The 21674-nt window shown below is 39.0% G+C and overlaps 1 protein-coding gene across 4 annotated transcripts in view; it reads left to right on the top strand.

Annotated features, from left to right (window-relative positions):
• Window positions 1-21674, top strand: part of ptprub (protein tyrosine phosphatase receptor type Ub) — a 311934-nt gene that overhangs the window by 233299 nt on the left and 56961 nt on the right. For 2 of the 4 annotated variants that reach the window (XM_014016594.1, XM_014016593.1), the window contains exons 13-16: window positions 10618-10654; window positions 17540-17678; window positions 20142-20165; window positions 20443-20597. In XM_014016594.1, coding sequence (XP_013872048.1) covers window positions 10618-10654; window positions 17540-17678; window positions 20142-20165; window positions 20443-20597 — 355 coding nt within the window. The remainder of the gene's footprint in view (window positions 1-10617; window positions 10655-17539; window positions 17679-20141; window positions 20166-20442; window positions 20598-21674) is intronic. The other 2 variants (XM_014016596.1, XM_014016595.1) reach the window with 1 other exon arrangement.

The raw sequence follows: 21674 nt of genomic DNA, 5'->3' as shown, positions 1-21674 counted from the left end.
TCTCTCTCTCTCTCTCTCTCTCTCTCTCTCTCTCTCTCTCTCTCTCTCTCTCTCAAACTTCACCTTCCTCTGGTCTAACCCGGTGGGGGCAGTCTAACGTGGGGCAGATGCACTCGGGCAGGCGGCTGCTCGCTCCTTCCTGGTAGCTGCAGGCTGCTGGGCTGACTGGTTGGAGGTAACCAGGAAAACCTGGAGCGGACTGTTGAAACTGATCACTATGGTAACGGGGGAGCACGTGGTCACGCAAATCCACGTGAAGCCGACATCAGGCGAAGGCTGGACCGTCTCATTTCGCAGCAGTTTTGAGCATCCTACCTGGCCCAGCAAGGATGTGGCCTCCGTGGCCCAGCTAGGCTGGGTCCTCATGAGGACCCAGCCCATGAATTGAGACACAGCCATTGGTTCGGATGGTTTGGCTGTGGTTATTTGGTGTTGTGTTATCTATATGTAGTGAGTGCAGGCGGGGCTCAAAGTCCCCTTATTTTTGTCTTTTTTCCCTCTTTGTGTTGGTATCATTGGGGCCCTGATTCACACCTTTTGCTCACAAGGGGCTGAGTCATACTTGCAATAACAGCATTGTAGGAGGAAGACAACTGGACACGAAGGCCTCCACCTCTGTTTAATGGTAAATGGTTTTGCATGTGACTAATCTGTTTGTCCATGTGGAGGCCGTGCTTATAAGGCTGAGTTCACCTGAAACTCATCAGACTGATGAAGTCTGTTGGAGGAGAGACGAAACGTTTCACTAAAAAAGAAACCATCCAGAGGACCTACTTATTGTGTAGCCGAAATGTGTCCTGTTTTCTGCCCTTATTAAAAACATGGTATTTTTTGGAGTCCTGGTTATCCCATTTTTGTGATTCTTCAGAACTGGGCACCCATTTACTCTTTTCCATTTTTTGTTAGAAAATTCGAGTTGCGCGCACTATGCGTTTTTCTTAGTAAGCTGGAAGTATCACAAGTTAGAGTTTTAACTCAGGTTTGGATTCGCCAATTTTCCACAGATGATCCCGCCCACCTTCAAATGAAACCAACAGAAAACTAACAACAGGAATGTGTCAGTTCCACCTGCCTTCAACTGGAAAGAGATGAAGACGTGTGATGCAGTCTGTCATCTTAGTGATTCGCATTAGCTTCCACTAATTTTGTATCCGTTTAGCGGTTTATTGTTAGCAGGGCTAAGATTCTTGTTTAGAGGATTTAGTTATTAGTCAGCTAAACTTTTTGGTCAGCCATGCCCACCACAGTTCTGCCACTCCTGCTGTGCAACCATGTTATTGTCATAATAGCGAAGCCTAATGTTTAAGAAAGAAACTGCAGGAACYGTATTACAATCTGTTGCGTTGGCAGCAAACCTTGCTTGCTCCATGAGTTGTTCATTCACTCCATAGCTTGACAGAATCCCATAAAGAACCAAGAGAGCATCACAAGCCTTTCAAGSCACATGGTAGTACAGTATACAAGGGTATAATTTAAGGAAGGCTTTACAGTATCAAAAAAATAAATAAAATAAAAAAACACCCAACCATACCAGCTGTAAACATYAGTATTCAAAATAATTCTGAGCTAGTGATAAGTATCTGTGGGGTTTCTGTATTTTGCAGTTTAAATCCTGTGGTTAAACCTTTAGGACAGTTGTCTCGGTTTGAGATCACAACCTTTGAAAGCGTAATTTTTCTGTCACAGAGATTGTGGGTTTGATAACTTGTTTTTCCTTTTGCTTTGATTTTTGACAACCAAAACATTTCTGAAAGAGAAATTATTGGCGTGCATTACTTAGAGCTATCAAAGCCGTGATTAGCTGAGATGACTTCATTCAGCTTTTAATTCAAGTCCTTTCATCTTCTTTCTTATTGCTTTCGTCTTTGTCCTGTTACTTCACACGGTCATTCACTCTTTCTATTTTTCACCTAATCAGCTCATTATCTGTAAGAATAACCAGTAATAGTTGACCAAAGTAACACAAAAACAAAACTGGAGCCTCAATAAGTCTGGCTTTTTGTGTCTTGGTTTTTCAGTCTKTTGGTAGAGGAACGGGGTGTTTTCCAGTCCTGCGTTTTCTTTTCCTGTCATTGTATTTGAGCAGACATAGAGCTGCCGACAAACTTGAGGGACGCCATATTACTTTTCTAAATTCCATTACTGGCAAAGCTGCTACCTTGGTGAGGCAATTACTTAGGAATAATTGAACAAAGGTGTAGATGATCTGAGGTAGAAAAAGGGCTGCTGCTTTAAAATCCATCAGAAAAGCATTACTTTAGGTAACCGAGCTGTCTGTGATCATTAACTGGAGTAAATCTATGCAAGTTGGGTCAATAGTCGTGGTGGGGGGGAGGGGTAAAATCTAATTTTTCAGAGGCATTGCATTATGGGTATGAGGGTTTTAAATTGATTTTCAAATGTCATATCTATTAATGCAAATCTGAAGGCTCATTCACAAGAGACCTCAGTCCGATAGACAACTTCTGGCCACCTATGTGGGACTTCTGAACGTGCCAATGTGGTGATTGATTGTTGATTTGGCATCCTTCCAAGGGCGTAACTTTACGTCTACCATGGGGCGGATGCTCGAAAGCCCTGCTTGTCATTTTCAGCAATTATGCGTAAGCGTTCATATATGACATTRTAAATTTTTAAATCAAGACAAAGTTACCTAAAGACTTTGGCTACGTTCACACTGCAGGCAAATACGACCCAAATMCGATTTTTTTGCCACATCTGACCCATATCCGAATTTTTTATGACAGTCTGAATGCGACAAATCTGATTTTTTGAAATCCGACCCAGGCTGTTTCAGTATGTGGTTTTAAATCGGATATATATCTGATGTTTTCAAAGTGACTGCAGTGTTCGTGTCACATTCCATCCGACTTTTTCATCAAGAGGAGAGGGTGAAAGATCGATAAGACACTAACCTCAAGTCACGCTGTTTAAATCTGTAGCTCCATGTGTTTACAGCTCCAAAACACAAGTCCAGTTGCTTCATCTTTTTACTTTTAATTTTCCAYGTAGATAGTAACGTCCAGCATGGGTCTCGGAGCGTATCGATCCTAAAGTTACTCGGTCGATACTTTATTTCCAGCTCTTTGTTTCATTCAAAAGTAAAAAGCTTTACAGGAGCATCCCGGTCAGAGGCAGGTTCAGCTATAAACATTGAACTAAACAAGCATGTCAGATAATTATTTAATCGGTTCTGAGATTAAACAACAACTTCAGATTCGACGTGCAAAAAGTAGCATCCATGCTAACTCTGTAAACAAACAAGCCTGCTGATGAGACGGCACGTCTTTTACTGCGCATGCGTGTCACATCAGTGCTGTGTAGCGTTCACACAGGGGTCTGATGCAGGTCACATTTAAAATGTAATGTGAACATTCACACCAAAAGATCTGAATTTTTTCAAAAAATCGGAATTGGTGGWATGGCCTGGTGCACTGTATTTATTTATTTTATTTTATTTTATTGACATACTTTTTCTGCCGAACCTGAAAAATATGTCTGTAAATAAGAGTTGACATTGTCATAACTCGACAGTCTTTTGTAAAAACGTTGAAACAATTAATTTTATAAATTCCAGTGACAGATTGTGTTAAAAGTGTGTTAAATTAGCGTCTATGCTAATTGCTGGTCAGCAGCCTGTAAATAAGAGGTTTTTGTTTACATCTGTTATTGCCTATTTAGTGAACAATTCTGTCAAATAACTCATAGTAGTTTAAGTTTCAAGCTGATCAAAACAACATGTTGCATCACATTTTCTAACGGCATCACTGCCGTCTGAATTATAATCGAGTATTGAGCTGCCTAAAGATTCCCACCCCTAGTCTGTAGTGTCTGAGTATTTCAGCCCTGTCAGTTTTTTTTATGCACTGTAGAATCTCACATAAAGCGGCCTGGGTGGCTCATCCCCACCAGTATAATCTTTTTTCCAACCCGGTGGAGAAACACACATTGGGACTGCAGTGTGAGCACTTCACACAACTAACCTGCTAAGAATAGGATTAGAGTGGACGCCTGGCTTTACCAGCGGATGGGATTAGGCTTTTGTTTGCTCTGGCAGGGGGGCCACCTGTCTTGACCCTCAGTAAAGGGGGTCTGCAGTTACAAATCACACAGCCAACACCAGTCTTTTTCTTTAAAAATACAATAACAGTATTTAGATCTCTGCTGTGGCAGGATTGAAACCATTGTTTCTGAAGGAAAACATTTTTTCCCTTTAATGTCAGCAAAATGCATGTGATTTTGTTAAAGTCAGAGAACACAGTGCAGTTTGTCATATTAGAAACACAAATCACTGGAGGAAACAAATGGGGACAAACCACAGGAACACCTGAACTGCTGACGTTTGCAGCAAGTAAAAGTGTTAAATATATAAAGAAACAGATTCAAAAAGTAAAATATTAGTAATTAGGCTCTGAAGCAAAGCAGTCACACATCGTGACACTTTTTAAAAAAACCTTTTAATCRTTTTATTAACATTCCAGAGCCATAATCTTTCACTTCACTGAGTTCATAGTCATCTGACAGTGGTCACAGCTAAGTGTTAATTATTGATGTTTCAGTTCTGTGTGGAGCACCAAGGTTTTAGCAGTTTACGAAATGTTTGCTGTTGTTTTGAATCTTCCTGCTTTATCCTGCAGGTGTAATTACTCACAGCAAGACTTGTACATTTTAGCACTGTGCTCACATTAAATTTACAACCCAAAGCAGTTTTCAATGAAAGACTTAGCATTTCCTGAAGGAAARCWTATCACCTGCTGCCTTTCATGCCAGAGAATTAGACTACGATAATCWTAAGTTGAGAAATGATGGAGGTGTAGCCGTTTTGGACAAACCATAAAAATAACGTCACACAGTTTTAGAAGATGTCACACTCAGAGTATGTGTTGTGAATGACTCTCAGCTACTAACACATCAAACTTTAGCTTAGTGTCTGTGAAACCGATTGAGTTGGTTRGTTTTGTGTAAGCTAATGTTGATWACAGTCATCTTTAATTTSACTGACTGTAAAAATTAAGTTAGGAATGAGCACTCAGTGATTACTTGCTGAGAGTTTCATTAAGATCTGTCTCAGCCTTTACAATCAAAAGAGCCCTTTCTCCCCCTTGGTTTGCTAATAAATTGTGTCCAGAACTTCGAAATGTCCCACAGCTATGATTATCAAAGTGGCCTGTGGACCACTTTGAGTTTGTTGAAGGGAGGCTTTTCTGGCTGATGGGGGTGACATTACAACACTATAAATATTTAGTGACTTTCAGCTAGGGAGGCACTGATTTCTTTAATTTTGGGAGATTGGCCAAAACTATATGTTTGGTGGAAAAGATTGACTTTTCACCAACCTCCACAAAGGTCTTAGAATCATCCCTTTTGCTCTGCTGTGAGCTCTACCTAATGTCCAGTTAAAACAAGTTTGTATTGTTTCAAGATCATTGTTCAGTGTTTTTAAATAAAATAAGATTGGAACATTGAAGGAGTATTGTGACCTTATATCACCTGACAGTGTCGGCTAGTTAAAAAGTTGGTATCGGCCAAAATTGGAATTGGCAGGTCAGACTTTTAAAGATCTGTGATCAGCCAGAAAACTGCGAACTTTGCACCCCAACTTTTAACATGTATAATGCATGTATAGTTTATACCCAAATTTACCACAGACTACAATTTAATTGTACAGACATGTTTTTCTTTATAGTTCTTATTATTCTCTAACCAAGACTTAAAGGTATTCCAAAAACGTTCTGATAGATTTGAGAGAAGGATCGCACATTGTGGATGGAAGTTGGATTATTGAAGTGACCAACAAACTACTGCGTGATCTAATCAACGTGTTTCACTTTGTACCCTTGTATCCTTGTATCGATCACATAAACAAATCGACAGGAAAGTTGCTAAAGCTAGCTTTTTCTGCGAGACCAAAGAGCCACATGTGGCCCCAGAGCTGCAGGTCCCTGGTCTAGTGGTTCATAGATATTTTGCTAACATGCAGGGTTGACTCCAACAATTAATGCTAAAATTTTAGGCAAAAATGTAACGCAGAGTGTGACTTGGAGTGTGAGTTGTAGATGACTCTCAGCTACTACCACACCAAATTTTGTCAAAATATCTGTAAACTTGACAAATAGTTATTTTTGTGGTTTTAAGGCCAATTGGCAGCCATCTTGGATCAAGTTGACTTCAAAAGTTAGTTAGTTGCAGATCTACATTTAATGGTTAATTTTGGTGAGTTCTAATTAGTGCAGTGGTTCTAGAAATATTTGCTAGCAAATCGTCACACACACAAAAAATCAACTATAATAAATTATAAAAATAATTTTAGTGTGAAATGTCTGATTATTGTATCAATGCATAAAACATTGCAATATATAAATGTACTTGACAGATATTTTTGTAGCACAATTTGTAGACAAAATAAGAAACACCGACTTCTCTTTGCAGCTGCTGAAATAAAACTTGATCTTTAACTTGAGGAGAAACAAACAGTGACATCCGCTCTCTCCTACAAGCGAAACATCAGAAAAGTCACGTATGTTCTTGGATAAAACGGTTGTTGATTAAGCTTTCTGCAGATTGGAGTTGTGCTGAAGTGTCATATTTGATAGTCTCTTCAGGTGTTTGCACACCAGCCGCTTTATTAAAATGCAAACTAAACTGCCAGGCTCACTTTAATTGCCCTTCTCATTAAATCAGTGTTTGTGTGGTCGATTTTTTATTCTTTTTTTTTTCTTTCTTTTTAAATTTGTTGAGGACAAACATTGTACCTAATCCTCTTAAACAGTGGAAGTGTTCCGACTATAAGCCTGGTACTTGGGACCCAGAAAATTTGGCATTTCACCCACGTTTTTTGGGGTTTTTAAAGGTGACTGTCAAGCCTCTTTAATTGCTCTGATTGATTATTTTAAAAAAGGGTACTTGGAAAATCTTTGCATACAGCTTTATAGGCCACAGCGTTTCAAAAGTTATTCTATCTCCAACACTCGCAGGGAAACACTGTGTGCTGTGGAGCACCCGTGTTGCATGTTGGCATTTACGTTTTGTATTTAGGACTGCCAGGAACCAACAGCCCCTCTGGCATGACTGGCACTGCTCAGAGAAACATGGGACGCGCCTTCCACAGAAAAAAAAAAGAAGCTCGCCATTGAACTCGCCCGCTGAGCTCTCGCACAACGGTTCAGAAGCACATCTTGAAGAATTTGCTTCTATATGTCAGAAGAACTTATTTATTTTCTGCCAAATAGATGAAACCGTACGGAGAAATGTGTTTGTGTGAGCCAATGTGCCAAAGCTCGTTATGATTGCATTTTTGACAGATCCAAAATGATTTTGCGGGGAAGTTCAAATGAATCAGCTTATTTTCTTTCCTTTTCTTTCTTCTTTTTCATTTTTTAAGAAAAGTGCTTTGCACAATTATGCCTAGAAAGCTGAAAGTCAGCAGTCAGCACTTCTGTAAACTCATACAGTGGAATTGAAGCAGAGTTGCACTTTTAAACGATAAGATGAATAATTATTAATTACAGTAACTGAATGTTCAGTAGTAATTAAGTCAAATTATGTTATGATGCCAAAGCATGAAAGAATCTCTCATGTGTATTATGTCTGCCTGAACTGCTTTTCACTTAGTTTGTTTGAAAAATGACCATACATCTACAGAAATATGTTTTTTACATTCAGTATGTTGAAAAGCCGAACAGCAAATTCTGTGTTGAAACTCTGTTTAAAATTCACAGATGGGGATGCTCTTTTAACTCACTGAAACATGCTTTCAAAGCGCATTAATCGGTGCTCTGACATGTTCCTGTCACTCAAACGTCTGATGAGAGCAACAGTAGTCATAGAATGGCTCATATAGGGGACATATCTTGCAAAATCCACTTTTTTAGCCCCTAAATACATTTTGTTGTGTTCTTGGAGTCCATAGGAGTGCAGAAAATTAGAACTGAGTTSCTCCTGGTGCTGCATAGATATCTTAACATTCTGTTTGGGTCATATTTAACTATAAAGTCACAGTATTGGTTGCAGAACTGCTAAATAAGGCCACAGGCTTCCAGCTTACCATTTTCACAGTTGTGTGGTTCTTCAGGCTTATTGTCTTCATTTTCCTCTGGTTCCAACATGTAAAACCAGATGGACAAGTCTTCCATTGTTGACTTCTTTTAATTAATTTGTAAATAAAAAGTGTCCGTGCTGCTAGATAATCATATCTCTGCTTTAAAAACAAACATGATCAAACAGGTAGTGGACGATGACCATTGGGAGTGCAACCTAAAGTGGGGCAGAGTGGGAAACGTCTCTTTTGTATTTAAAGAGACAGCACCGAAACTTGTAGCTTGTGGAGCTACAGTATCCTGGAATTTCAACCAAAGCATTGCAGTTCCACTTCATATAGACCCCAACCGAATGRTTTAAATGYGAAAAAGGGAAGATTTAAAACGAGTCCCTTTTATTATTTCTCACAGTTCAAGGTACGTCCGAGTACGTCATTTTGGGGTTTTAAATTTCAAAATGAACTGACTCTTATCACGTTTGTGTCCACGCTGCTGCATACTTTTAGCCGGTCTTTGTGCCGATGCAGTTTGTATTTATTTCCTCCTCTGCATGTAGATAAAGGAGCTTGTGAGTCTTGAAAAAAATAAAATAAAAAAAGAAAGTTTAAACCTGAAAGGAGTCCGGTCAGGGTTTGTGACAAGAAACCTACAGCTGGGTGGTCCCCAAAGGTGTCAGTCAACATCACTCACAGGTATACTATGGAGGTGTGGTGTTTCAGTCCCTCCTCTCGTCCTCCATGTGTCTTTTGAATGGACTGAGGTGTTCGGTCCATTCAGAGGTGTCAGTAATGGTGTGGGGCGGATTCTGAAAGAACCTACTGTTTATCTGTTACTGTATTTTTACTTAAGGTTCTCACATTTAAAGCAATAGTTCCAGTTCTTCATTGCGTAGTGGCCTTCAATAAAGATGGTAAACACATCAAACATTTTATTTGCTTAGTTTACCAGTGTTAGCATTGTTTAGTAAGGGTTGTTACTACTAAATATGAGTTTCTTTTAGATTTTATGCATATATAACATAATGAACATGCTAATCTGTTTAATATGGACCGTATTTTTACAAAACCCTTAAGTCATCCCTCATTTTTTTATGATGTGCTTCTGAGGAGCCAGGCTTTCAGTAATCTTTTAAAGTGGACCTGATGCAATGACAGCCTTGTAGCCACAGCTCAGGGCAGCTGCTTCCCCAGGAAGTGGTTCATTTTATTTAAAAAATCGGAGTTGGAAGTTGAGGATCTTTATGATGGGTTTTCCTGCCAGTCTTTCACAGCAAACCTTCCTCTTAGAAATGTAATTCTAATTTTTTCGGCAAACTACACAAATTTTACTTCAGGAGAAATGCATAGAAAACTCCAAACTTGGTCAAAAACCCCACATTCTAAATATATATTTTTAAATTTTCTGTTTATTTACAAATTGTTACTATATGTCATTGCCTTCTTAAAAAATTACAACTTTTCAGAGGTCCGGCACCTCTGAAAAGTTGTAATTTTACTGTTTTCCCAGAAAAATTACAACTTTTCAGAGCATACCTATTACATAGTTTTATACATTTAGGTTGGCACCATGTCATTTAGACTTTCTAAACGACACATTTTAAGGTTATTGTGCAGTTCTGCAGAGTACAAGGCCACATCATGTCGAASAAAAAGCAGTGCTGAAAAGACTAGAAAATGTGTGCTTTTCTGATAACCCTGAAGCCGTTTGYGGTTACATAACTTCACATAATGTCACACAGCTTATGTCTGCCTTTGACATAATGACAACCTGCTACTATTTTTTGTTCCGGTCGAATTAAAAAATATATATTTTCATATCAGAGCACAAAAGTAAAAGCACATTCAAGTGTCTGTCAGCTTGAAAGGGATTTTCAATTTAAAAATGCAATTTAACTCAAGTTTGAAGAAAGCTTTTTTTTTTTGCTCATTTCTGAAAAGGCAAATTTGCATAATTGTCCTATAATGCCCGAATTGGCATCTGTAAATTTTAATTTGATAATAAATCTCCTCCATGGGGGTAGCAGGATGGATTTGGATTACAGTCTTGGATCTCATTAGTGTTATTTGACAAAGGTCTTTTTCATAACACTGAGATGTCATCAGCCCAAATCTGAATAAAATTAATTCGTTTTCTTAGAGGGGCGCTGGTCTGAAACCCTGCTTTTAATTACGCTCTCTCGCTTTCAGCTCTCATCTTTTCTCCTTCATCAAGATTCTCTAATCTCCTTTACACACTTCACCACAGCTCTCAGATTTTAGATGGTGTGTTTTCCCTCGTGTTGTCAAACGATTTTGTCCTTTAAGTCTAAATCTTTATGTTTCTTTGTACCGATTTGAAAGTTAATTCTGCTTTCCTTTTGGGTAAAGTATCCCTTTTCGTCTTTAWTGTTTTTGATCATTTAACATGCTTTGGATTAAGGATTACGGCAGTTTGTTTGCTTTTGTCTGTTATGTTTTCAGGACGGTGCGTTTGKGTGACTCAGCTCAGTATTCCATATCATCCTCCATTCGTTTTATCATGTATTGTTTGTGTAAAATGCAAAGTGACACCTCCCCTCTGATGTTTGTGTTTTGTGTTTCAGGAATCAAGAATAAACTGCATCCGCATCGCTCGTAAAGGTAACTTTACATGAAGATTACTCCTACTTAAATATCCAATCCTTTCCCAGATATACAGCATAATGTAATGTAATATGGTACAGTGTATTTTATTATCCCCTCTGAAGAATTTGTTTTGGACTTGGTGTTGTTCCTATAGTTGCCTTCACTAAAAATAAGCATTAAGCCACATGTGTCAAACTGAAGGCCCGTGGGCCAAAAAAGGCCCGTGGGTGACTTCCGTACGRCCCGCAAGAGCAACAACCCTCCCCACACACTTTTTTTACTAATTTAATCTGAAAAAGAAATTATATTAATGATAAACTTTTAATTCATTATTCAATGCAACAAAGTAAATTTAAAATGTGAAAGATATTACTACTTGTTGTGCTCCTGATTTGTTGGCTTTATAATTGTGGTCACCTGAGCAATTTAGTTGAGTAGCCCTGTATTAATGTTCCAAAATAAGCTGCTTTAAATGCATTAAATTCCCCATAATGCATGTCGATCATGCATGGGAATTCCCTGTTGGAAAGTGGAAGAGTTCAGTATTCGAGACAGCAGCTACTCACCATAACTCAAAATTGAGTAAAATTCTCTTACTTTAACATTTAAGAATATTTTTGTATTATTTATTTCACATTTTTTTCCCAGCCATACACATAGTACTTTTCAATGTTCATAAGAGGACATGTTACACTGTTTCTATGCAGGAAATACCACGCAGAGCTCAGTTATATTGTTTATTGTTGCTCTGCCATAGTAATGAGAAGAGGAACATGTTTTATATAGTTGAAGTTGAACAGAAAATGTAACCAAGTTAGTTACAACTGTCCTATTGAAGGCCTTGATAAATCTGAGTTTGACACCCCTGCATTAGTCAAAAACAGACACATTTTGGCTGTATTAACCATGAGAATGAGGTTTACTGTTCCTGCATCATTATTTAAATATTTTTTCCTCTACCACAAAGAGACAGTTTTCCWCTGCTGGTCCTTGTTGTTCAGCAGTGGGCCTCAGAGAAAAGGGCAACAAGCTGCAAGGGACTGGAGGTCAGGCTTTCATCCTGTTTGTTTTGGGCGCMGACGCTGGTCTACTCTGTATCAAGGCAGACTCTTTGTTCTCATCGGTGGCCCTGCAGATAGCTCCGTCTGAGAGCTCTGACCTCAGTGGCGTCCAAAAGGGTTCTCCACATCAAAACATCCACATGGAGCCACCTTGACCTATCGGTGCAAGAAAAGCCTGACTCCACTCTACACCCCCACCCCCCACCCCAAATTTGTCGTGTGTTGTTTTTTGGATTCAAAGGAACATGAAAAGGGCACCGAAATTGACTGTAAGTCCTGTTGGCAGTAGAGTCCCTCTGCCACTACACACTGTCAGAACCTGGAGAAAGAAAGTCACATATTTATAGTCATCGCTGCCCTGCAAAAGTAAGCGGAGCCCTTTAAGTAAATTGATTTAGAGGGGGTGTCTCTATCCGTCTGTGCTTTTTTTTTTCCTCACTGCCTCTTTTTGTAAGTGACTAACGAGAGATGAGGCTCTCTCCTGAAGCATAAAGCCAAAAGGCAATACTCAGCTCTCACTCCATCTGCCTCAGAGATTCCAGTCAGGCTTTGATTAATTATGCCTTTCTTTTTTACAGCAATGAACTTGTACACTCTGCCGGGGCTGTTGTCTTTGACACAAATTGTAAAGAAATAATGAAAAACGTGTACAATAGAAGAACTAGCTATTATTGAAATTAAATTAAAGGGAATAAGAGAAAAAAATATAGGCCAAACAAACGAAAGGCTGTATTGAACAGTATAGTTTAACTCAGAAAATAAAATGTTCCCAGAAAATGCTGTGTGACTGTTAAGTGCTGTAGTTGTTAATGCTAAAAGCAGCAAAGGCAAGTTAAAAACTTAAGTAGCAGAACTTGAGCTARAAGCAGCATAATGGTTAGGGCTGGGCAATAAAATATTAAAAGGGCAATATTATGTGTTTCTCAGGCATACATTTAAATACTATACCATAATAAAGTATCTATGTCACCTTTAGCTGTTATTAAAATGCTGTTTTTATGTTTACATAGAAAATAAACTTATCTTCTCATCACTTCCTCTTCTAAACGCCTGGAAATTGGCCTCTGTCTCTTTAAGAAGCTCTTTCTGCTTTTGTCCCGCCCATTTCAGTGTGTGTGTGTGTGGGGGGGTGTGCTTGCGAGGGGGAGGGGGGCCTGCCATGATGCATTTTTCTTGGCATCTGAAAATACATTTCCTCAAAGGTATTTTTAATCTGAAAAAAGCTTCACTGAGTGAGAAGTAGTGGAGCTCAGCAGACAGTTTAAGTTTCACTTTCAGTTTCACCCGAGAGCCTGCAGGAGTCATGGCCGGGGTGTGTGGGGAGGAGAGGGGGCTCTGCCATGAGGAATTCTGGCTTAAAGACACGTCCCAGGGGTGTTTCTGGTCCCAACCTGTCATTTTGCTCCTCCGCATGGCTTCATAAAAAATGCTTCAGGATTTCTCAAACATGCATGAATGAGTCAAAGCAAGGCTTTGGGCATGTTTTTTATGTGCGTAAAACATTATAACATGATATAAAACTAAAAAAAAAGTTGATTTTACGTGATATTGCCCCTTTAATATTTTGCATTAGACATCTGATCAACACGGCTACTTTAGTAAGCTAGCAACCACCTGTTAACATGCAGCAGCAGCACTTTCATGTTTTGCATCATAACTGCTTCAGAATAAAAAAGACGACAGCTCGAGAGGAAATTTATTTATTYCAAATAGGCAAAACAAAAAGATAAYGAATAATTATCAATTTCAACAGATYTCAAAGGCTTATAATGTAATACATTTTTCAGCCATAATGCCCAGCCCTAATGCCCTACACATAGGAAGTAGTGAATTTTGTGCGTATAGGGTGCATGGCAGCAGATCTGTGCCAAGTTGATTCGCCACGGGCGTAGAGTATCACCCTGCATGCCACCCTCCACCAAAGTTAAAATTGCACTCAGCATGCAGGACATTGCTGTCGGCACATCAGGAACACATAGTGAGTCGATCACTCAGCAGGATCAATTTAGTTTTTATTTTTATGATTCTTGTGGAGACTCTTCCTGGTATTGTAACTGTAACAACAAACAGTCATTATGTAATTGTGGGGAGAAKCCTCAGCAACATATTACAGTCTGCGATGGTTATAAAACTGTTTAGCTACTCACTTCTCTCTTCTTCTTCACCAGTAAATATCATACTGGGACTTTTGTTTGACGACCTGACAGACACACTGGAAAAAGAAGCTGTTCCTTTTCTTGATTTCCCAGAAACATCAAACTCTAGCTTTACTACCACAAAGCGCACTGTGCATACATGCCTACTGGATGTGAAAAGACTTTAAGAAAATAATAGAGAAGCAGTAGATTTAAATGGGAACAATGTTTTGTAAGAAACTGAAAAGATCTTCTTGCATTTTCATGGGGAAAATATTTGTAATTAATTCTAAATATTTTAGGTATAAAATTAGAAAAAACAAAAGTCAGGACACCCATTTTCTGAAGAAGCCAAACAATTTGATATATGAATGTCTAAAATAGAACAAAGTACACCGAAGTAGCTAGGCTGTAAAAATCTTACATAAAAAAACCCTAAAAGAAGGCCATTGTGTGAATTTTGGTTAAATATTCACACAATTAGTACTAACGTTACATCACCATGTCATGCAAGATGATGTAATCATGAAATAGAAATCCTTTCAGAGCAGCTCAATAAGATAAAAGCTGAAGGAGGAGTTTCCAATTTAAAAGTGCAGCAGGTTATAATCCTTTTTTGTGTGTTTGTTTGTTTTTTTCATAGCTGTTTGTGATCTTTATGATCCCCTGTGCTATTACCATACCCCTCTGCATCATCAGGTCCTGAGCCGTTATTATCAAGCAGCCCCATCACAAGTAAAGTGGAGGCAAATGATTCTGGCTCGGATAACAAATCTGGAGATTACATTTCAACTTCCAGGTGACAGTTTAATTAAGGATCCTCTGGCAGCCGCAACACAACAATAGACTCCCATTTCTCCTCTAAGTGCCAATTTCCACCAAGGGGGCAGCCGGCAGGTGCTCGGATTCATGCAGGAAATCTATTTCATGCTCGTGTTTTGGCTTAATAGAAATTTCCAGGCTAAATGTGGCAAAACGGGCCTTATCTGTCCAAAACATGACAAAAACCGAAATGGAGTTTCTCTGCTTCTCATCTACATTTCCAGCCAATATGAATTACCTTTATTAAGGCAATTTTGAATGAAGAGTTCTGGTGAAGAAGAAGCAGCGAGAGCTGGGTTTGTGACTGTGTCAGGAATCTCAACAGTAAATCACGAAACACAAATGCATTTCTAGGTGACGGTGTGTCCTCGTGCATGGATAAAAAATGCAATTTGCTGCGTCTCAAAACCCTTTCACCACACTTCTGCACACAAAATAAAAACGAAAATATACCTGTCTTTTTGTCTATAAATGGGACACATTTCTGGAGAAACACAGCACGGCCACAGCCATTCTCATATCAAGCCAATACCTCATTTATCCAAGCCAAATGCCAGACGCTCATCACTTATTTAAAAAAAAACCCTTCCGAATAATGAAACAATATTGTACTACTTTCATCTTTATTTGGGATAAGAGTTCAAAAGCAGTGCCTATGGCTGCAGAGAGTTGGGGCTAAAACATGGCTGTGTTTTCATTTTCCCTGCCCTAGATCTGATTTTTTTCACCCCCTGTAGCAGACTGCTAGATATTCTGTATCCCCAGGCGTGCTCTGACTTTCTGCTGCTCTCCTGATTGTTTGTGCCRTTCCAATGGGATCAGAGGGACTGGTTTCAGGGCTGTCAAAGCCTGGAGGACAAGCTGACAGTAGGAGAAAAAGGGAAAGGAAAAAAAACTAGATCAGTGGGCACCCTATAACAAGACAAAGACAGACCCACTGCTCAGCACCGTTTACAGAAGTATGAAGTTTTATGCCAGAGAAATGAATAACCCACTATTATGATAATGACCTTTCTGGTGGCTAATAGACACCGGGGCACCTTGAGATTACAATGTAGAGCTAAGCAGATTATTCTGACTGCAAAGAATTTATTTTATTCATAGCTTATTCAGAAGAACTGGTGTATGTGTCACAACATAAAGATGTACATTTATCACTGCCATTTATGAACTGTACAGCCATGGCCCAAATTTTTATCAGCCTTACAATGGTTGGGTTGATTTGCCTTAGACAGAGTTTAGTTTTCAACACTTTCAATGAATTTTGGAGAATAGTTAAATTCATCAACTTTATGAAAAGTGTCAATGTTGATAATTTCCCTAGCCTACTGAATATCAACTTCTGTGCCAATCTGAACTGACTGTGACCCACTCATTAGTACTCAGAGATGATACCAGCTGTTTGAGAATTGACCACAGGGTCTCGGTGGGTTTCAGATTGGTCTTGGGTTCAAAATTCCAACGTCTAATCTTTGAGCACCTCTGTTATCTATGTTTTCTTGGGCCAAAATGCTCTGTCATTCTGTAAAATACAGATCACATCAAATTGTGTCTGGATTGTTTTTAAATTTTATAAAGCCCTTGTACGTGGATCCAGTTGAGAGGGATGACACAATTCTTTCATGGCTATATTTAAATGAAAAACCATCTAATTATGAGGATCTGGGTTACAAATAAATAAAAAACAACGAACCGGCAAAGACAAGTATTGGCTTTGAGACATACACTGGCTGTCACCTTGGTCTATGCATCGCTTTAAAATAAGATGACTTCAAGGCCTTAAACAACAACAGCAACACAATCTCCACTGACCACTGGACTTATTATTACCGTGTGTTTGATGTTATCTGGAGACACCCACCCTTGCCCAGGACTGGCCCATGCCAAGAAGCTGGGAGAGCCTACAGGGAAGGATTCATGCATCATTCCTACCTTACAGGAATGCTCATCAGGTACACCTCAGTGTTCTTCTGTATACCATTCTAATTAGCTTTATCCATTGCAAACCACATCTGAGCTGCTTGGTCGGAGAGCTGGCGAAGATGTGATAGAAGAAGTATCGTGGAGGTCTGTTGGTGAGCAGTATGACATGACGCTGGAGCCACAGGCGCATGGTGGTGTGTTGGACGGAGGCAATGATCGAGGGTCCATGAGGAGGATGAGTGCTTTGGTGGTGGCTTCACTTGGGAGCGGGGGACATGACCAGGACACACAACAACAACAACAAACTTTTTTAAGAGATAACCTGATTGGCCGATCAGTTACCATGGGAATGCAAAGAGTAAATGGGAAACGGTTCAACCCAGGGATTCTCAAAAACCGGAAATGGGCGTTTTTTTCACACGGTCGATAACTCGAAAATTATCTGGGATCCAAATGCAAAACAAAAGTTCTACTGGGTGGACATTTAAACATAAGTATTTTTCCAAAAACTGAACGGATTATTCATTTGTTGCTCAATTCAGATTTGGACCATCTCTGTCTGAGACCTGGCTCTATAAAAATGCACCCTCTGCAGCTCTGAACATCCTTGGTTATAAAACGTTCAGGATTGGCCTGAACATGATTGGTGAAACAAGTTGCTCTTGAAGGATAAGTTGCTACCACTTTTTATTTATGATGGGATTCTTGGGGAAACACATTCCCTCAAGACTTACAGTGGATCTAATCTGTCCTTCTTTGCACAAAAAATTCTCCAAGTGCCCCAAACAGAAGAAGGATTTGTCATAAAAAATGTATTTATATATGAAATCTAAAAGTTTGATATAAAAGAATTATTCACAGCAATGAATGGGAATGTTCAAACACATTATTCTCCTTTTCTGCACATTTAACACTTTGCTCGTTTTTAATGTGATTCTGTTTCATGTTTTTTCATCTAGCGGCCTGCAAAGATCACCGCAAAGCTCTGGAAGTGTCCCAACGCTCAGAGGAGATGGGGCTGATTCTCGGGGTGTGTGCTGGAGGACTGGTGGTCCTGATCCTCCTGCTCGGCGCTGTCATCATCATCATTAAGAAGGGGTAAACAAGCGATCATGACTCATCTGACCCCCCCCCCCCCCCCCCCCCCCCCAAAAAAAAATGCCATGCCTCATCATGCAGAGTCACACCACATTTGATTTTTAGGTTTCATTTTTAAACCGTTCATTGAACATTATTTTTAATCGTGCTGAATTTTGCATGAAAAGCTCATATATTTTGAGGTGCAGGTCAGGTAACAGACAGGGTTGCGTAGTTTTGTTTATTTATTTATTTATTTACACCAGAGGGACCAAACAACTCCCATCTGCAGAACGTATCTGTGTGTGAAGTATTTAATTAATGGCGGATGCGATTCAATTAGCCACTTAATTACGCACACCAAGTGGAGGCCTGACCCTTAAATGAGATGGCAATTGGGAGGGAAAAGGTGTGCGTTTAGAGATTATTAACCAATAATCCCACAGGTCTACAGTGAATCACCCACTTGGTTCTTCTGTTTAGATGGGGGTCATCTTAATTCTTGCCAAATTTAAATAAAAMATCTTTAATTAAATTTGAAACTAGCCTGGCCCTTGCCTTCCTACGCAGTTCCGCTCAATTCTAGTTTCTCTTCACTGCTCAGTCTTGGATTTCTCCCATAGACAAGGATTTTATCGGGGGCATTTCATTCGGGCCAATCAGAGAACAGAACGTTGATTTTCTGTGCAGTGTCAGCTTGTAGTTTATTTTACCTGGGTCAGTCAGCAAATAGAAGGTGGAGTTTTGAACGACGTTGATTTTCTGTGCAGTGTCTGCTAGTTAGTTTAGCATACGGCAGTGGAGGAAGTGAATGAAGCCAGTCCGTGTTGATAAGGCTTCCAGATTAAATTATATTTGTCTGACAAAGCAGCAGCTCTCATTTACAGCCGTCTCGTTGTGCTCGGTACTTCTCTCCTCTCAGTAGGGTTGTTTACAGCGCACGCGATTTCCGGTTAGCTTCTTAGCTTARCCTCCTTCACAGTGGAGCTGGCACACATACGTCGCGGCCAACCGATCCAATCATTTTAAACTTCAGCAGAGGCCACGCCTCCAGCGAGAATCGCTTCTCTATAGCTGAGAGTCCAGACCCTCATACGAAGCAAAGTGAAGGACAAGGGTCTGGTTTTTTACAAGGCTAAATCAAACCCAGTTGTTCCCAAACTRTTTTCATCTGTAGCCCCACTTTCTTACTTCTAAGCTAAGCTTAGCTCTCCCAATTCCTCGCTACTCCCCACCTCTCCCAATAAAATAATAATGTGAATAGTTACAAACTTTTATTTGGGAAAGAAAAGAAAAAAAACCTAAGTAAATAAAAGAACTTAGTTATGCAAAGTTTTTAATTATTTAAACTGACTTGTTTTGGTGATTTTTTTATGCAAACAATAAATTGATATTTTCATATCGTCTGAGCAGACAAGATTATGGGCCCCCCATGCTGTTTGGCGCCCAAGTAAAGGGCAGCTTCTTAGGTTGAGAACTACTGGTTCAACTAGTGGCTCGGTCCAACTATTGCACCRATTTCCTTAATTTTGTGAGATTGGCCGATACTTACCAGTAGATAAGGTCGATGGAAAAGATTGGCTTCTCGTCTGCCTCCACAACGGTCTGAAAGCCAGCCACTGTCCTCTTTCCCTCTGCTGTGAGCACAAATGTACACTTAGAACAAGTTTGTATTGTTTCAAGGGTATTGTTCAGTGTTTTTCAATAAAATAAGACTGGAACATTGAAGGTGTATTGTGACCTTATAACACCTGACAGTGTTTGCTAGTTAAAAATACTGATATTGGCTAAAATCGGAATTGGCAGGTCAGACTTTTTAAAGATCGGTGATTGGCCAGAACTCTGCAACCGGTGCAGCCAAAGACTTAATCTACCTTGAAAAAATTCGTATTGYCCATCTCTTTTAATGCCAGCATTTTAAATTAAAGTCCTTTTAGGTTCAAAAGAGACAGAGTTCTGTATGTTTTGGTCAAACCTTGGTGTTACCCACAAATATTTGCGAAATAAGATTTTAGAGAGGTGGTAGTCATTAGAAAATGCATAGAGGATGGCAGATTTTAGCTCAATAAATGTAAAATTGGCTGAATTATGTTTTGTGTTTGATGATAGTATGATGTTAACACAGGCATTAAAAGATTATTAAACTAAAACTACATTGCATATTGATTCAAGTTTCTCTCCTGAGCAAATGTAAGTTTTAGTTTTGGACAATTGGTCAGGAGTTTTGCTGTGATGCTGAGCCACACAGTTCGGTCCTTTTTCCTCAACACATTCAAAATATAAGTTGGTCTCCCTCTCACCGTGTTTGATCCGTCAGCGGCTGCATGTGTCATACGGCCACCGGCACAGCTGGACGTATGAGAGGATGGCTCTCATTTTCACTGTAATCAATGCATTCTGCCCTCAGCTGACATTGCTTTCATCTTACATATCTTCTTTCTCTTGATTTTCTTTTCTTTCCTCCCTCTCCTGAACTCTTGCCAGAAGGGACTACTACTCTTATTATCCGTAAGTGACTCCATCTCTTTGCGTTTGCGTCCTTTTCTGCGATCCATCATAAACATGCTTGTGCTCTGGCTGTCAGTCATGGGTTGAAGAGGAAAACCAAASAGTGCTTCCCTCTTCATAATTTGACTGTAATCTCATTTTTTCCCTCTTTTACCTTCATATTGTCACTGTAAAAAAAAGTTACAAAAAAGTTTTTTTTGTCTTTTCTGTGTGTTAAATAGGGTATCCACATTATGACATTTATCTTTCTGTCTTCTTTTTTTTTCTCCACAACCAGGAAAGCAGTGAACATGAATAAGACTCCCATTACCTACCGACAAGAGAAGAGCCATATGGGCTCCTTGGAGCGCAGTTTCACAGACCAGAGCACCTTACAGGAGGATGAAAGAATGGCTCTGTCCTTTATGGATGCGCACACGTGCGGCACGCGAAGTAAGACAGTTGCACGAGGGCTCATGCACGTGAACTTCAGAATACACAATCTCTCAGAAAAGCACGATTTTGATTTCTGACTTTTTAAACTCAAACACAGAATTTATGAAAATGAAGTGGAAAAACAAGACACATCAATGACAATAAATACAAGATCGGTAGGATTGTTCAGCTAAAACAGATGTATTGTTTAGAAGATTATTACATACTGTATGTTAAATTTTTAGTTTAGTTAAGTTTATTCATTTTTTTAAAATAACAACATAAATTCAACAAACAACAAAAAAAATTACAAATCATAAATTAAATAAAAGAAATTTTTATCAAATAAATAAATTCAATCAAAAATAATCTTAAGATTACCAAAAGAAAAACAAAAGAAAAATAATAAAGGCTTGACTCCTTTAGCAACAATTCATACATTATACATTTACATATTTCTCCAACAAATTTATCTTTATCATTCTCTTAAATACACACATTGATTTGGCATTTTTAATGTCATCCTCCAGATTATTCCATAATTTTATACCCTGATTAAAATGAAGATGTTGATTAAGAATACAATACAATACAATACAATACAATAAAATACAATAAATTACAATACAATAGATACTTTATTAATCCTAAGGTAAATTCAAAATTCAGCAGCAGCTAAAAACACATGACAAAAACCCCACATAGATCCCTTTAAACCATGATTATACCTTTAAAAAACCCACTAAAAACTACTTAAGAACTATCTTAAAAAATCACCGTTACCTTGAAGAATCCCTTAAAATGTAAAAAACGTTACTTAATAACCAACCAGTCCACACAATAACCTGTCACCTCCCAGAATAAAAAAAAAAATAAATAATGAATAAACCATAAATAACCCCAACCATGCTTCCTCCCACTAATCCAAGTGCCAACTAGAGTCTGTTTACCAAAACTGCTGTGGTGTGGTGCAAACTGTCACCAAAGCCTCCCTCGCCAACCTGGTTTTTCAACCTGGATTTATCTAAAATAAGCTCTAATATTACAAAAATAAAAGTTGTCCATGACAAAAATTGTCCTGAATTTGTTAGTATG

This window comes from Austrofundulus limnaeus, unplaced genomic scaffold (genome assembly GCF_001266775.1).
Source record: "Austrofundulus limnaeus strain Quisiro unplaced genomic scaffold, Austrofundulus_limnaeus-1.0 Scaffold148, whole genome shotgun sequence".
Lineage (NCBI taxonomy): Eukaryota > Metazoa > Chordata > Actinopteri > Cyprinodontiformes > Rivulidae > Austrofundulus > Austrofundulus limnaeus.
This window is presented reverse-complemented; position numbering and strand designations above follow the sequence as displayed.